This window comes from Meleagris gallopavo, chromosome 30 (assembly GCF_905368555.1).
Source record: "Meleagris gallopavo chromosome 30, MGAL_WU_HG_1.1, whole genome shotgun sequence".
Classification (NCBI taxonomy): domain Eukaryota; kingdom Metazoa; phylum Chordata; class Aves; order Galliformes; family Phasianidae; genus Meleagris; species Meleagris gallopavo.
Genome location: NC_139433.1, coordinates 4,090,928 through 4,107,934, shown reverse-complemented (window position 1 = coordinate 4,107,934; position 17,007 = coordinate 4,090,928). Strand labels below are relative to the sequence as shown.

Sequence of the window (17,007 nt, the reverse complement as noted above, 5' to 3'; positions counted from 1 at the left end):
CTTAAACTGCTCCATCTTTTAATGTACATAGAGGTTGAAATTATATGTATTTCTAAGTTATTAGAATGATGAGTTTATCTCACTGTGTGGATACAGCTGTTTAAATTACATTCTCTTCCTTCCTAGCTGAAAATCTCCAGAACCTTATCTTCACTCACTTAGGAAATGGATCCTGTCAGTGTGAAGAGAGCTACGCAGTGGGGCTCCCCAGGAGAGCAGAGACCTTTGCAGGATATGACAGTCCCTCAATTTCAAATAAAAGTAAGAAAGAGGAGCTGTGGGGGACCTGTGCCTGTTTGCTGATACGCTGTTTTAAAAGTCTAGCATTTATGTAAGCCTCTTAGCTCTTCACTGTGCTTCTCTGTAGTGACTGAGATAATATCTTTCTTGCATCAGAGCCTCATTTAATATGTAGTTCTTAAGGGAACTTGAGGCTCTGAGAAGACGATCAGAATAAATTCCTAGCATGCTGTATCAGCATGTTATGTTTTGCTTCCTGTATCAACACTAGAGAGCAGAGTAGGGCTGTTGGTGTAATGTTAAAGGTGCAGTAACTAGGACATACAGGTTAAGGTAACAGCTCCACATAGAACTGTAATTTTGTTGGAAAAACAAGCTTGACATAAAAACCTAGGAAACTTGAGTTCAGCTGCTTGCTGAATGTTTAATTTTTTTTCATTGTTGTGTTATGCAGTGGGTGTTCACAAGCTCTGTCCTGCTGGGCCACTCACATACTGCTCTTCTTTCAGATAACAGTCTTGAGAAGAACACTGGTAGTGACCAGAGACAGTGGGACTGTAGAGGCCCTGCAGGAAGTTTAGATGTGCAGCTCCCAGACCCCCCGTTTGATGCAGAAGAAGGATCCCAAACTGTATGTTGGGTTTATGTATGTAGTAAATGTGTTTCCTGGTGTTTGTTGCTATAATAGTGGTTAATAACTTACTACTTGAGAGGCATAATAGTTGTTTCTGTATTTGTTCACTGGATGCAGTATCTTTAATGCTTACTGTAATGACTGTGTATCTGCTTATGGCCTGTGATTTAAGTACTTCTGGTATGTGTCCATCAGCATATGGGAGCAATCACTGCTCCAGCTATAAACAGTGCTCCCTTCTGAGCTGAGCCTTTTCCATATGTTCTGGCAGCACTGCCAGTGCCCAGAAAGCACAGATTGTTATTTTTGTCTTTTTCCAGAGCAATACAACGAGGCAGGATGACAGCAGTGGTGTTCAGCCCACCGTAGAGTCTCAGGTATGTTCCTTCTGCTGTAAAGAACTCTGGGAAATAGCCATACAGTCATATAATGCAAAACAAACCAATATTTCTAATGTCTGCAGAACCACAAGCTCATTAACAGCCTTTTCCTTATGACTCTGTGTGTCCTGTGGATGACTCATGAATGTCACGTTCCAAGTCCCATTAGAAAACAAAGATGGTTCTGGGTATTTAAACATGCATTTCAAAGAGCTGGCTAGCTGCTTTTCTCCAATCTTTGGAGAAATTGGGTGTCCTCAGCTCATTGGCAACACTCCTCTCTCAGTCTCCACTGAGTGCTGTACTTGTGTAATATGCAGTGCTGGAGGAAGTGGTCATTAATGGCTCATATGAAGAAAACTGATAATGAGAATTGCTCCCTTGAATCCCAGTGAGATTTCTTTTGAGTATTGACTTAGCATGTTTGTGCACAGATCTGGGATTTGTGCTGCTTGCACATGGCTTTATTGGCTGTTCATTTGTCAGAATCTGCTTGTAGCCATGCTTCCACTATGTGGTTTTATACAGATATTGATTGTGTTCATTATTTTAATAGGTGAAATAAAAAACAAAATCTGCCCCTGCATTAAAACAGAACTGTGTTATGGTGCCTAATGTTTTTATCACACTTGCCTCCCCTCTTTTTCAGCTTGTCCAGAGGATACAAACGCTGCTGCAGTTGCTCTTCAGTCTTCAGGTAATCAACTGCTTTACTATCCAAGAGGTTTGTTAGGTATTAACTGCAGAATTCGGGATCTGAGGCTCAAGGACAAAAACGTGGTGTCTGGTATTTTGAAAGAAATGTTAAACCCAAGTGACTGAATCCTTTTCTCTGCTCCCTTAAGTGCAGTTCCTTGGCTAGTTGGAGCTTCTGCTCTCTGTGCTCATTTACTTTTAACATTGTTGATACACAGTTGTGTACGTACATTTTGTTATCACTGTAACTTTGCAATCAGTAACTTGAGTGATCCTGTCAGATTCAGAGTAACAATTCCAGGTGCAGGAGATGTTAATTTTGACATGTAAGCATTACTTGCTCATGCATCTTTAGTATCGTGTCAGTAGTGATGTGCTGTACGAGCTGGGAAGTTAGATCTGTTCTTGAAGACAAAGCTACTGACCCGATGTGGTAGATGCTTTTGTCTTTTCTTAGGTGTATGTCAGAGTTTTGTTTTGTTTCTATGAGCCAACGTGCCTTATTGTAGTCTTCTTGTTCCCCCCAGGCAGTGATATCTCAACAGGACAGCTACATTGAGCTGCAGCGAGCCACAATGGTAGACAGGGAGAAGCAGTACCGGCTGCAGTCTACACGTGGCAACCTGCTGCTAGAGCAAGAGAAACAGCGTAACTTTGAGAAACAGAGAGAAGAACTGATGCATGTCCAAAAACTTCAGAGCCAGCTGAAGCTGGAGCAGCAGCGCTGGGAGCGAGAGAGGAGTCAGCAGCGGAGGGAACTGGAAATCTCAGAAGCCCATCTGCAGAGGCGTGAGGAAGAGACACGGCAACTGAAAGAGAAGTTGATTCAGGATAGAGAAGAACTGGAGAGGCAACGTGAGGCCTATCAGCATGACCTGGAGAGGCTGCGGGAAGCTCAGAGAGCAGTTGAGAAGGAGAGAGAACGTCTAGATCAGCTAAGGAAGCTGAAAAAGCAGAACACGGTGTCGGGCACCTTCTCCCCAGAACTGGGACAAGTAAGGATTCAGGTTTTTATTGGAGTTTTAGTTTTGTTAACCTGCATGCTTCTGAGTGAAGGTTGCCCTTTTTGCAGCATTAACACACTTGTTTTTTTTCATGGGGCTATTTATGCCATCACCTGAAATAGCTGGTTCTGCTTATGGTCACAGATTAAAGCTTGGCAGCACCCCAGTGTCTGAAATTCTGCCCAGACATTCAGTAATGAGGGTATTTTTAAAAAGTAAAACTTAAATTATTTTTAACACAGGAACTGACCTATTTCAGGCAGCTGATTGCAGGAGGTACACTGCATTGATAGTGTTTTGTTCTGTTGATTTCTGAAAACATCTTTTACGTTTCAAAATATGATTTTTTGGGGTCCAGTTAAACTGACTCATTTGTTACTGTCTGAAAGTCACATTTCCTGTCCTTTCCATAATCACCTAGTGCAGCCTGCTCTTGTTTCTCTTTGTTAGATGCAATATTAAGCAGTCTGGAGTTGCTGAAGCTCTGTTATCCTTTGGCTTGCCAGCATGCTTTGAGCTTGGTCTAACACACTGCATTCTTTCCACAAGGAAATGCTTTGTGTTTGCAGGGCAGAGGGTGGCTTCTCCTATAGTTTGACTTAGAATGCTTTTTTTTTTTTTCTTGTGTAGAACCCAATGCAAAGCCATTCTCTTAGCTTCAATGGAGAAGGAGGAGAACCATCTCCGCCAGTCTTGAAAGCCTCTGCACGTGTGAGTGTCTCTGGGATGGATTACTTGGAGCGCTCAGAGCTGGGTCGCAGGGACAGCACTGCCCTGGAGAGCCGCCCAGTCCTTGCTCTGAAGAATGAAGTGCCAATCCACCTCCTGAGTGCAACTAACCAGATCCAGAAACCCGCTGCTGTTCAGCAGCAGATCCCTACTAAGCTTGCCACTTTTACAAAAGGAAGCAAAGAGAAAAGTGGGAAGAACAAAGCATCTCATAGGACAGACAGCTCAGGTAAATGTCTTAAAATGCATTTCTGGCCTCTTTCTATAGCATCATGGGGATACAGAGTGCTATAGCTTAGATCTCTGGCTACCTGTGTGGAACTCAGAAATTAATATGCTGCAGATTGTTAGTGTGCTACCTGCAGTTGGTGGGCTCTTAAAATTCTTAAGGGTTAATGGTGTGTACTGTTTGAATTGGAAATTTAGCCCCCAAAGTTCATGTTGGCAAAAGTGCTGTAGGCCAGCAGGACAGAATTGTAGTGAGCATTTGTAAAACTGGATATAAAACCTTGCCTGATTCTACTGGTATAGGAAAATAGCAAGTGTGTTGCTTGTTCTGCACGAAAGAAACATTTTGAGGCTGCCTTAACCTCTTCTCAGTACCTGTTCAGGGCTGTAATGACATTAAACTTAGTGCCTTTCTGAGCACCAGCCAGTCATTAAATGCAGATTTCCAGGCCAGGATCGAAGTGCTGTAGGTGTTGCATGTTGAAAGGAGCTACTTTTGTCAGAAATAGAAGCAAGTAAAAACACAGTTACCCTGTCATGGTGTACTTTCTACAGCTAACCACTAGGTACTGAAGTAGTGTTCTTTGCCAATGACAGACACAATAAAAACCACTTTTTCTCTACCACTTAAAATAGCCTTACTGCCAGCCTGGAAGAACGGCCTATAATTCTAAGTTACAAAATTATCTCTCCGGCTTTATATAGGATTCCAAGCTGGCAAGCCTTCACATCACTGGGGCCTATGCTGCTGTAGCAGGTTCAGAGCCAGACCTGGCTAGGGAGTGGGATTCTGTTGCATGTAGCAGACGCATCTGTCCCTGCACCTGAAGTTTAATAGGATTATGAACTTATCTTTGTACATGTAAGAGGATATCAGGTTCAATTATTGTGAATACCAAATGGGGAAATAGAGCTCTAATGCTACATCTCTCCAGCTTAATTTTTAATAGCTCTCACATAAGGGTCTGTGGTGTGGAAATAGCATTTTTAGAAAAGCACCATTAAGTACATGAAAGGCCTAAAATGCAGATGTAGTGATCTGTTCTCCCACGAGCATTAGTGGGTCGCATGCTTGTTCTGCCCACATGTAGATCTTAGAATAAAACAGAACAGGACTTTCTGTACCAGAGGCAAGATACCGAGTATTGAATTTGGTTTTCATTGCATGTAAGGAATGTGTGCTGAGAGCTGGGAGGGACCAGAGTAACAGCTGGATGAATCGCTTTCATTGTAGAAATTAAGAAACTGACAGGCCATAATACCACAATCAGTGTACTCTGCTGCTGAGCAATTTAAAGACAGATGAAGAGCAGAGACAAAAAGTTCATCACAGTTCTGTGCATTAGAAGTAGGAAATTTCCATTGCTAATTGAGTGCTAGGGACAGATTTTTATTTTCCCTCCACGAGGCTTTGCAATAGTAGGTTTTAAGTCTGTGGTCGTCAGGCTGGTAGTGACTGAACTGGGATTCCTCAGGGGAGAGGAGGGGAGAAGCACTCGTGGTTTAAGCAGCTGAAAAGAAAACTTAAGTATCTTGTAATAGAAGCAACAGCTCTGTTTGGTACAGCAGGTTCCTTGGATATGCAGAGGTTGTCTGTAGTGTGGGTCTCAGCATGAAGAAGGGAAATCAGTCAAGCACTCCAATACTGACTTGTGAAATATTTCCTTCAGCATCTGTTGACCAGAAGCAGCTGATTCCCCCCAGGCTTGTCAGCCGAGAGGAGGGCGTCCTCAGGGGCAGACGATCAGCAAGTCCAGTCCTCACGAGCAGCCAGACCACTGCATTCCAGACAGGTATTTCTTGACCCTTGTACATGCGTGGAGATGTGCCAGGCTCCCCGTGCAGCGTCATCAGTCTGTCTTCCTTTTCTCTCTTCCCCTATAGAAATACATGGCTCTGCAGATGGTCAGCCAGAAGCACTTTCTTCTGCCTCTCCAAACCTGTTCAAACCCAATAACGCTCACGCTCAGACCCTGGTGACCTCACAGCCAACTCTTTTAAACATGCAAGATGATACCAGCAAAGAAGATGTAATTTTTTTCTAGCTGTTTCCATTTAAAGATTACTCTTCTCACATACTGTTTCAAGAACTCAGGCTCCGGTGTTCAATGTGACAGAGACTTGACATGGGTGTCGTCTTATTCCTGCCTCGTTCATACTAGCAAGGACCAGCCCAGGATTGTAGTTTTGCTTTGCTGGCTTCTTTGCCAGCAGCTCAAAATGAGGGCACAATGGTATTGATTTGCTTTTAAATTCTCAGACCATGGAAATGTGTTGATGCGTGGCATGGGTATGTAAATTCAGAGCATGTTAAAATGCTGCCATTTACTGCAATTTGCTCTCTTTGGTGTATTTACACTCTTTGTGAGCACCATCTTGTAAATTGTTGTAGTTGATGTTGAATCTTTCAGATCTGTATGTAAAAATTTTAATTGTAAGCCTCCGGATGGCTGAGATTTTTTAAAAATCCATATTCACAGGTGCAAGGTTGCTCTCGTGGGTTATGCTAACTCTCTGTTAAGTAACTGACTAGCAAAGCAGTCTCTGTAGAGCCACACATGGTAAACATTGTGATACCAACTCACAGGAGCCAGACTGGCATCCGTTTCTTTACTTGACTCAGTGGAGTTACACACTCAGTGGTAGAAAAGGCAAGGTAAGCTTCTGAACAGCCTTCAAGGTTCAAGAGCTCCACCTGCTTACGGATGAGGAGAGCTGAAGCTGTGAGAATATACAGCAGTATGAAGAGTTGGACTAAAAGCACATTTGTTTGGCCATCAGCTTGTGCCAGGATGATCCTTGCGGACATCGAGCAGCTCTCCATGTTAGTGAGGGCAGTACAGATTCCTCAGCAAAACTATGAATTGGTTCAGAAGGAACTACAGAGATGTGTTCCTTGCTGGAAGGTGTGTAAGAAGTGTTTGAATGCAGTAATTATTGTTTTGTTTCATCCCAAGTCTTCTGCATCTTTTATTTGTCTGCTGAATCCCTTGGACTTTACTCCAAATACCATAAGATAACAAAGCTGCTGTTACTGCAGAGATTTCTCTGCAGCAGTTTAAGAAATGAAGGGAATATGAACTGTTTGGGTTTCAAAAAAGAAAAAGTGCTATTAGCTGAACCTCTGGTTTGGCTGCTTACAGCTAAACCAGCTTTGATACCTCTTGTAAAATGGGTCAGTTGTTAATCATGGAATGATGGCGTTAACAGAGCCCTGCTCAAAAGGCATTACTTCTTTGTAGTTTGCACAGTCATTTGTTGTGTTCTGTCACTTTACTCTGCATCTCAGTTCTTTATTACTTGCATTACCTGAGGACACTTGTTCCAACGTGTTGGATGTGAACCAGTCAGATGTATTGCACACAGGAGAAACTGTTTAGAGGGGTTTAGTGCAGGATTACAGAAATTGGTCTCAGAGCCTAAAAACACAGGTTGATCTCTTCCAGAACGTGATTGACACTTCTTGCTAAGTGATGCTAGTAAAAACCTGAAGGCACTGAGTTCAGAGTCACGGTGTCACCTGTGAGAGGAAACTCAGAATAACCTACATGTCACCAGAGTGCTGATGCCCCCACTGCCCCAGCTAATTGTTCCTGTTAACGAGGACATGCCTTGCATTGGTACTGAAGAGGTGCTTGGTGAGAGCTGAGCCTTGCACAGCTTCGCACATTATTGATGTTGGATTTGCAGAAAACTGTGGGCAACGTAATCATCCTTTCATTGTTGTAATGCTGTGTTGGTGGTTAAAACATATTTCTGCGTTGTTTTTGCATTCCTGGGTTGAAATAGTGGGAATATCTTAAAATCAGTGTAACCTCTCATTGATTCAGCAGCTCTGCAGGAGAGATTCTTCAGCTGGAGGATGCAGAGGCTGCCATCATCTCTGGTACCTGTGTAATTTCTTCTGTAAACACACAGCAAAGCAGCAGGAATGTGCAGTATGTTCCCTCCGTGCTGTGGTTTGGGCCACTCCTAAGGAAAACCCCCATTGCCCTAAATTAGCAGTTTTATTGGAGACTTAACCTAAAGCTGAGTTGGATCAGTGGACAAAACCACCTCAGCTGAGGAGGGAGGCCTCTGTTTAGCAATTTAAAAACAATTTTTAGAAACGTGTATTTGGTTTAATTTTGTGCCTGTCCGAATGTATGGCAGAGAGCTCTGTGGATCTGTTTGGAAACTTTTCTCCTTCCTCCATGCAGTGAATTAAGTCAGGTTTGGACAGTGCAATCTGGGAAACAAAATCTGCAGTGAGATCGCATTTACTTCAATATGTTATGACTGAAATAAAACTATCTGAACGTTGTCAGCAGTGCTGCAGCTGAGTTACAGCTCTTAAATGAACACCTGACCCTGCCAGGCTGGCCTGTTGGTTCAGCTCCTTGGGATATTGGTCTTCAGTCTGTACCAAACCTGAAGGTGATCTCTGTTCCCTGGCTGCAGTACACGTCTGGCTGCAGTTAGTTTTATGAAAGCCACACTCACCACAAACAGAGATTGATTGCATCGCCTCAAAATCATTCACGTGCCATACGAGGGGTTCGTGTGACTTCCTGTACAGCACCCAGCACGGAGGTGTCAGCATCTCATTGCTGGTGTGGAGAGCACTGTACCACAGCATGGTGGAATCGTCTGTAAATGCTGGGGGCAGTGAGTGAAATATTTTCTCTGAAGAATGGGGCACGGCTTCACTTCTGCAAAACTGAGTCTGTGGAACTGCTGTTACATCCCTGCAGCTGAGTGCACCACTTTGGGATTCCCCTCAGATCTCGCTTGCAGAAGAAGGGTTTTTCTAAGCAGGTAACGTTGCAGAATGCTGCTGTCCCCCAGGCTGGGTGACCTGCTGCTGCTTGTGAGTAACCTCATTTCCACTGACTGGGTTACTTCAGATAAGAGTTTCCTTAGAAATGACAGCAGAGCTCTGTGCTTCCTGGACGAGGCGCCCAGCAGGAGCTGCGTGCTGCCTTCCTTGTGTTGTCACAGCCCTAACATTGCCCTGTCTGAGCACAGTGATGTGCAATGCAGAGACTTGGAATGGCTTTATTCTTGATTTTAACCCTGGTGCAGAGGCTGCTTCCTCCTTCCCTCCAATTTGGACAGCTGTCACTTTGTGTTTCAGACCCAGGATCCCTCCGTCCCCACTGGTACTGAGAACATCTGTATTGGAAACGCCTTCAAGTCTTTACCTGCACTGTCTGTAGGTTGTAGCTGTGGCACCTCCTGCAAATGGAGGTCACTGATGGCTTCCCAGGGTGAGGCAGAAGAATCCCCATTTCCTGCAGAGCTGGGAGTAACTCAGTAAGCACGAGCCGTTCTGCCTGTGTGAGCATCGCTCAGCTGAGCTGAATGCACAGCACTGAGCGCCTGCTGTGCTCGTTTGCAGTGAAGGCAGAAACTCAGGCTGGGGAGGTGCCAGGCACACCGTTGGCTTTGCTTCTGCTTCCACTCCTACAGAAGAGCTGCAGCTCTGCAGTGCTGTCGCTGTGCTGCGTCCCCATGCTGGGGGGTGGGAGCAGTTTTGCTGCCTTGCCCAGCAGTGCTCACATTGATGCAGGGAAGGATGCAGGGTTCCACACCTGCTGTTCCTGCTGAACTCACTGTGTCTGTTGGTGCTGTGTTCTGTGCTCTGATTTGGAGAGGAACCCCCCCTTCCTTCCAAGGCCGGACCAACACCTTTGCAAGCTCGTGGTGCTGCTCTGCAGCTCTGCCTTGTGCCACGTTTATAAATCAGCTGTTTGGTATTTTTGTACTGAGAGAAATTGGAGCACTTTAGGAAAGCTTTTCGGACCCCGTTCTGTTTGTAGGTGGGAGGAGATGCGGAGGGCAGTGGGTCCTGGTGGCACCGCTGTGTGCCTCGCTCGGGGCTGTGAGTTCCCCGGTGCTGTTCAGTTTAGCTCTGGTTCCTGGGCCCACCTTGCACTGAAAGCATTGAATAAACCATCGCAGTTCGTGGTCAATCGGCCGTTTGGTTGGGATGTAAACTTTGTAAATAGTTCATTCAGTGTTGAGACTGCGGTAGCGAAGTCTTTGTAGTCTTATTTTATTTGTAAAGATGATGGATAAATGTCAATGTTCTGCTGAATTGTGCACTCCTGGTTAATTGTACACTTCATCCTAGCGCACCAAATGATGATTTTTACGATGACTGCGATGTTTCTCCACTGAAGGATTTCAAAGCTGCAATAGGACTGAAACCAACTTCTAGCAATAAAAAAAATAAAAAGTAAACAAGCGAGCTGTCCTGTATGTGTGTGTATGGGGGGCAGAGGCGTGTTTTGTGCTTGAACCACATCTCATGTGCTTCTCCTTTTCTATCCTGGACAGAAATAACTGTAAGAGCACTGATGGTTTCCAGAGAAGAGGTGGGAGATGGATATGAATAACTGCAGCCTTTCTCAGTGAGGTGAGAGCCCTGGGGAGAAGTCAGCTGATCTCAGAATGCTGCACTCAGCATGCTGGCAGAGTCAGCTCCGCCAAGTTGCTTAGATTAGCACGGAGCTGCTTTGCAGGGTGCCGGCCGGAGACGTGCCTGGCTCTGTCCCAGACGGTATCGGTTCCGTTTGGAAGGAGTAACGAAAATAGAAACTTTCTCCGTGCTGCTTGTGCCAGTTTGGCAGCTCTCTGCGCTGTCCTGGAGACAGCAGGCTGTGTGTCCTGGCAGCTGTGAGCTCATGGCAGACCTGCAGGCTCACCTGGACTGCAAGATCAGAACAGACATAAAACAGGGAGAGAAAGGGGGAACGAGGAGAGCTGCTCTCCAGAAGAAAGGTGTCGTTTTTAATCATTAAAATCCCATGCAGTGGCCACCACTGAGAAAAAGCCTCAGCCACGTCTGGATGGTGGTGCAGGGGATGTTTCTGAGCTGCCTCATGCAGAGATAAGGCTTTGTGTGCATCAGCACATCCTCGGAGGCTTTGGGTTCCTCGTGTGCAGCAGTCAGGAGAGGAATCTGCACTTCGTGGTCTCTGCTGCTGACCTCTGTTCTATGGCAAATAGTAAAGCTCAGCGGGGCGGGCGTGGATCTCGGGCAGAGCTGGTGGAAGCTCAGTGCTCCCTGTGTCTGTGTGTGTGTGTGTGTGTCTGTGTCAGTGTGTGTCTGTCTCAGTGCTGCTCTCCTCTTGCTGCATTCCTGACGCTGCTCAGCTCTGATGCCCTATTTTCACGGTGAAGGTGTGACTTCGGGACGGCAGCCCTGTGCAGAGCTCAGCCCGGAATGCCGGCAGCTCCGCCCCGCCTTGTCTCGTTCAGATCTGCAGCTAATTAACCCGAAACCCAAAGCACATTCTTTCTGTTTGGATGAATCATTCTGGGGCCATAGGCAATGACCAGTTTGATGCTGAACCTCCCTCTTTCATGTGGCTGAGACGCTGCAGATGGTTCCCATACGTGCATCTGAGATCCACTGCAGCCCAGATGCTGGAGGACAAACTACAAAGGAGGTTGGCTCCTGCTGTGCTCTGACAGCAGCACTGCGCTGTTTTCTGTCTTTCCTCAGCCATGTGACTCAAATCCAGTCTGATTTCTCATCCCAGCAGTGGGGCCAGCCCAGGGCTCAGCAGCAGAGGGATGTGAGCCCATCCTTGTCTGATGCTTACGTTGCTTTGCTTTGCTGCTTCTTGGCCCGTGGGATCTGGCAGAAGATCAAAGCCCTCTTAGAGCTGGCAGTGTTGGAGTGTGAGATGCATGCGTGCTCCCTGGCTGTGGTACAGTGCTGTACAGTGTTGTACAGTGCTGTGTGCATGGGAGCCTCGAGCACAGCAGGGATTGCTTTGTTACGGGGTGTGAGTACACAGGACTGCGAAAAAATCTCACTGAGAGGTGTAGCATTGGTGTCCCTTTCCCATATCAGAGCAGCAGTGGGTTTGTGTTCACTGCATGGAGTGCATGAAGTCATCCCAGAGGACAGACAGCACGGCGTTGTGAGGCCTGAAGTCATCTCAGCTGGCAGCACTGACATGCAGCTCCTCTGGGGAGCTCTGATGGCTGAGTGCTGGTGCCCCTCTATTCAAACATCTAGAATGCCCGAATTCACCAAGAGTCACACTGTGGTGCGGGCTGTGGTTTGTGCCCAGGATGCCCATCTGTGTTACCTCTTCCAGACGGGGCTGTAGGCGGAGGTCTGACTCCTGCAGCTGGAGAGGTGCAGCCACAAAGCAGGGAGGAGAGGCCTAGGTTTGAGCTAGGTTTAGATTCTAAATGGGTTACATTAATTTAGGACGATTTTTGTCCTGGTAACAAAACTAACCCCTAAACTAACTAACTCCATCTGCAGCCCCATTGGCCTACATTTTCTCATCCTGGCACTGAAGCAGTGATTGGATTAACGCATGGAAATGTCAGACTGGGAAAACAGGTCTGTGCTGTGCGGAGCTGCACGAGGGAAAGGAGTCTGGTTTTCCCCAGAAACTGGGAACTGCTCCCTACCAGGGGAGGTGGGGGGGAGCCGGGCTGTGTGCCAGCCGATGGAGGCAGGGATGGAGGCAGCGAAATGAAGCTCTTGCGATCTTCCTTGCCAGCAGTGGCAGCTGCTGCAGAGCAGCCCAGGTTTGCTGCAGGAGCTGCTGTTCCCTGAGAAGCACTTTGCTGTCAGTGCAGTCTGAGATGAGGAAACGATTCACAGACGCTCGCAAAGCCCACAGCAGGAGGGCCGCTCCGCCGAGTGCCGCTCCGCCGAGTGCCGCTCCTCTGCTGGATCCCAGCGCCGGGACGGGGAGGGAGAGACCTGCAGCTCCGAGCAGCTCCGTCCCCGCTGCAAAAGCCGGATGCGGTTGGGAGCCGCCGTTTATTGCTTGGCAGAATAAATAAAGCAGCTGCAGCTCAAAGGGCCGGCAGTGAAAGCTCAGCTCCGCCGTTTTTGCTGGGCAAAACCGGACTTTGTCCGACCCTCAGGAGTAGCTGCAGCTGTAATAAAGGTGAGGCAGCTACCAAGAAGGAGCTCCTTCCTGCCCCCAGCTCTGCTCTCTGCCTTTCCCCCGTCCCACATCGCGCCGTGTTGCCGGGAGCTGCCGTGCGCTGCGCCCGGCCGGCTTCGCAAGGCGCTGTGCGGGCTGCTGCCCAAAAAACTCCCTTTGGGATTTGCGCAGAGCGGAGGGGAAGCTCAGCAGAGGAAAAGGGGGAAAAGTGCCGACCTGGGGCTGCAAAGGGCAAAGGCAGCAGAGAGCGGGATGGAAATGAAGTCATTTTATCTTCAGCCACCACAAACGGGGCCGTTCTCTCCCTTCCAGTCTTGCCAGTTCTTGCCTATACGAGCAGCTGGGAATGGTCGTGACATTGATTTATTCAACTCTGGAATTGAATAATTGCTCACACCCAAACCGTGCTTCTGCGGTGAGACATCTGATCGCAGCCCCGGTGCCATTTCCTCTGCCTCGTCCCTCCCACCTCCCCGCAGCGCTGCCTTCCTGCTGCGCAGCCTGGGAAGCAGCAGCTCTTTTCTGGCAGCGAGGAAACAGCTCTGCTGTAGCACCAGGCAAGGGCAGAGAACAGCTTCGACTTCGGCACTGGGAACAGGTTTGCGTGTCCTACAATGCAGGAAGGCAGCGTGAGATCTGAGCTTCCCCGTGTCACAAAGATGCAGGGAGATTGGAGCCGTCCCCAGGGGCTGGGGGACGATGCTCATAACTTCTGCTGAACTAAAAGTTACGGCTTCAGCACACAGAACAGCACGGGACAGAGCGGGATTCATTCCGGTTTATTGAAGCAGCTCCAGGCTGAGTAATAAACACACACAACTGCTGTATAAAAAATGTACAGAAGCAGCCCATGGGCAAAGTGCTGTCACGTGTTAAGACATTACAGGCAACTGCATCTGGTGCTGACTGCGTTCCAAGTCGCAGGCAGCGGAGCAGCCCGGAGCTGCCAGTTGCTTAAGAGCTTCCTTTGTCCTTCCCAGTAAGGGCCACTTAAAAGACTGAAAGAAAGAAGTAGAAAAGAATCCTCTGGGTTCTGGGCTGAGATCGTAAGGGAGGAGGGAACCCGGACCCCTCTCACCATCCCCAGCCCCGGAGCGCTCCTCAGGTCTTGCAATGCAAAAGAGAATTCTGTGCCCATGGAACGATGCTTGCTCCCCTCTGCAGCCCGGAATCTTCTGTAGGTGTTACAGAATATTTAATTACATCTCTTTGTGTGAGCAGCAGATCTCTTCTAAGGGGAAAAAGCAAACAAAGACACTGCAGGGATCTGCGATTCACCAGCATCTTTTCTCCCTGCAGTGTCTAGAAGAGTTTAATTCTGGTCACAAGTTTTTAAGAAGTTAATTGCTGCGTAGCAGGAAAGAAATGGCACCGAGGGGACGCCAGAGAATAATTAGAAGTGGATATACCCTGTGTTTATATGTAGACAGGGCTTGTCTTACAAAGGCAATTACCGACCGTTCTGGGACTGAAATCCCAGCTATAATCTCATTCTGGCACCGGCCCTCAGCCCTCACGTCCCACAGGACATTTGGGTGCCACCAACAGATTAACTGTGGCACCAGGAGGACGGAGCAGTGCTAAAAGCAGCAGCTGCCCCTCGTGGCACCGTCGGCTTCCCTGTGGGCTCACACAGCATCGGGCTCAGACAGCTTTCTGCACCAGGACACCCAATCCTGCTCACAGCGAGCATTCCCCAAAATCTTTGCATAGGCCGAGACTCAGTGGAAGGACGAGGATGCCAGGTTCAGCGTCTCGTTATTTATACTCGCCTTCCCGCAGCATTCGAGCTCCAGCCTCGAAGCTCATGGCCAGAGCTGATGCTTCTGGGAGAGCTGCAGGACGGCAGCGCAGCCCTTCGGGGTTCAGCCTCACGCAGCACAGCTACAGAGCAGCTCCGGGCCGACACGAACCGTTGGCCTCCCGCGTTCTTCAGGCAGACAGGTACTTCCAGGTGCTGACGAAGGCGGTGGGGATGAGGGAGTAAGGCACCGTGGTGACGCTGCTCCAGGTGTCGGATGAGGGATCGTAGCAGTCCAAGGTTTTGCAGCGCTGCGCCCCGCAGTACCCCCCCACCACGTACAGCCTATTGCCCGACGTAACGGCGCGACAGCTGATGCGCTTCGCCGTCACGTCCCCAAATTTGGACCACTGGAAAGTGTCGCTGTGGAAGCGGTAAGCGGAGCTGGCGGAGAACTCCGTGTCCCCCCCGATGACGATGACGTGGCTGCCCACCACCGCCGCCGCCGTGTATCGCCAGGGCTGCGGGCAGCTGCAGGGCACCGTCCAGCGGTTCTGGCAGGGATCGAAGCACTGCACCTTGGGCAGCTTCTCCTGGTTGGCGCTGGTGCCGCCGAAAACAAACAGCTTCTTCTTGGCCCCCACCACGGCGGCGTTGCTGACGCCTTCCCGGAGAGGGGCCACCAAGGACCACTTGTCCAGCTGGGGGTCGTAATGCTCCACTTGCTTGAGAGAGACGGAGGGAGAGGCCGGGAAGGCCCCGCTCACTGCCGTGTGCCCTCCCACCACGTACAGGCAGTGGTCCAGTTCTGCGGAGCCGTGGCCGAACCGCGCCACCAGCATGGGAGCAGCCTTGGCCCACTCGTCGTGCAGCGTATCGTACACCCAGACGTCCCTGGAAGCGCCGTTCTCGGAGCCCTTCCCCCCGGTGATGTACACTTTGCAGCCGATGGCGCAGGCGCTGCACTCCTTGCGAGGGCTCGGGATGTCGGCGCGGGGAATGATCTCACGGCTTTTCTGGTCCAGCACGTAGATCTTATCACACACGAAGGTCTGGCCGCCGAGCAGCAGCAGGGCTTGGCTGACCTTGCGGGGCCGGGCGCAGCACCCCGTCACCACGCCGTCGTTCTGCAGGATCTTCATTTTGCACCGCACGGCGTCGGCCACGATCTCCTCCCCCAGCTTGTGGCTGATCACCAGCTTCTCGCAGGCCACCTGTTTGCGCAGGTAGGACTCGGGCAGAAGGGCCAGGCGCACGGAGCGCAGCAGCTCGGGCAGAACCTCGTGCCGCCGGGGCAGATCGTACCGGATCCAGCCCATAACAGCTTCATACACCAGGGTCTCGTCCTCCACCTCCAGCTCTTCGCTCTCCACCAGCTCCAGCAGTTTGTCTTTGGGCAGCCGGAGGAAGTCTTCGGTCTTGCAGAGGGAGGTGAAGTTGGCCAACGCCATCCTCCAGGACAGCTCCAGCAGCCGCTCGCAGCAGTGCGCGTCGGACAGCAGCAGCATGTTCAGGCAGTTCCCGGGGTAGAGGTTCTTCTCCAGGAAGTCGGCCGAAGCGTCCCGAATATCCTGGAACTGCAGCATGTCCCCGGCCTCCAGCAGGGACTCGGCGTTCTCCTCGTTGATCAGCACCCGGGCCGAGTAGGCGTAGTCCAGCAGCAGCTCCAGCACCTCGGGGTGCAGGGAATCGTGGAAGTTGACTTCTGCGTCCCTGCTCTCCTTCAGGCCGCCGCTGAACATGGCGTCGAAGTAGCGGCTGCAGGCGGCCAGCACGGCGCGGTGGCAGTGGAAGGCGCGGTTCCCCGCCCGCAGCACCACGTCGGTGAAGAGGTGCCGCTTGCGGAGCAGGTTCAGGTGGGTGAGGAGGCTGTCGGCGTGGCCCGGCTTGTGGAAGAGGTGGATGTTCATGGAGCCCGAACTCGAGCGGGATTTCCGGTTCTCGTGGCTGCTGACGGACATCGCGGCGGGCTGCTCTGCGTGGGAACGCCGGAGGGTCAGCGGGGAACGCTCGAACGCTACCGAGGGACCCGCGGGGCCGCGGCGGAGGGCCGTGAGGGAGCCGGCGGGGTGAGCGCGGAGCCCGACGGTCAGGGCACGGGCCCAGCCGCTACGGAGCGGTCCGGGAAGGGGCACGGCGCAAGACGCGGAGGTGACGGGTGCTACCCGCGCTCCTCCCGCCCCGCAGCCCCACGCCTTACCGAGGCTCAGTTCCGAGACGGGACCGGACGGACGGGACGCGCTCCCCGCTCTGCGCTCCCAGCTCTGCCGCTGCGCTCCGCCGCCGCGTGGCCGCCCCGGCGCTGGCCCCGCCCCCCGGCCGGACAGCCAATCAGCGGTCGCGGCGCTCTCGGGCCGTTCTTTGTGAATGGGAGCCCAGGGCCGCGCGTGCGCATGCGCCGCTCATTAACCCCTTCCCTGCCGGCGGCAGCGGCCCCCCACGTGCG

General features: G+C 50.3%; 2 protein-coding genes across 8 annotated transcripts in view; one reads left to right on the top strand and one right to left on the bottom strand.

Annotated features, from left to right (window-relative positions):
- ARHGEF18 (Rho/Rac guanine nucleotide exchange factor 18) overlaps nucleotides 1-10,139 on the top strand; it is a 42,759-nt gene extending 32,620 nt beyond the window's left edge. For 6 of the 7 annotated variants that reach the window (XM_085211805.1, XM_085211801.1, XM_085211802.1 and 3 more), the window contains 8 exons: nucleotides 127-261; nucleotides 750-886; nucleotides 1,195-1,251; nucleotides 1,904-1,951; nucleotides 2,478-2,945; nucleotides 3,585-3,912; nucleotides 5,582-5,704; nucleotides 5,796-10,139. In XM_085211805.1, coding sequence (XP_085067931.1) covers nucleotides 127-261; nucleotides 750-886; nucleotides 1,195-1,251; nucleotides 1,904-1,951; nucleotides 2,478-2,945; nucleotides 3,585-3,912; nucleotides 5,582-5,704; nucleotides 5,796-5,956 — 1,457 coding nt within the window. In that variant the 3' untranslated portion in view covers nucleotides 5,957-10,139. The remainder of the gene's footprint in view (nucleotides 1-126; nucleotides 262-749; nucleotides 887-1,194; nucleotides 1,252-1,903; nucleotides 1,952-2,477; nucleotides 2,946-3,584; nucleotides 3,913-5,581; nucleotides 5,705-5,795) is intronic. The other variant, XM_010725061.4, reaches the window with a different exon arrangement.
- A 3,444-nt stretch (nucleotides 10,140-13,583) lies between these two features.
- On the bottom strand, nucleotides 13,584-16,913 carry LOC100547239 (ectoderm-neural cortex protein 1-like). Its single transcript, XM_085211649.1, has 2 exons — nucleotides 16,762-16,913; nucleotides 13,584-16,536 (listed from the first exon to the last, which is right to left on the bottom strand). The coding sequence occupies exon 2, from the start codon at nucleotides 16,520-16,522 to the stop codon at nucleotides 14,753-14,755; it is 1,770 nt and encodes a 589-aa protein (XP_085067775.1). The 5' UTR covers nucleotides 16,523-16,536; nucleotides 16,762-16,913; the 3' UTR covers nucleotides 13,584-14,752.
- Between the last annotated feature and the right edge of the window lie 94 nt (nucleotides 16,914-17,007).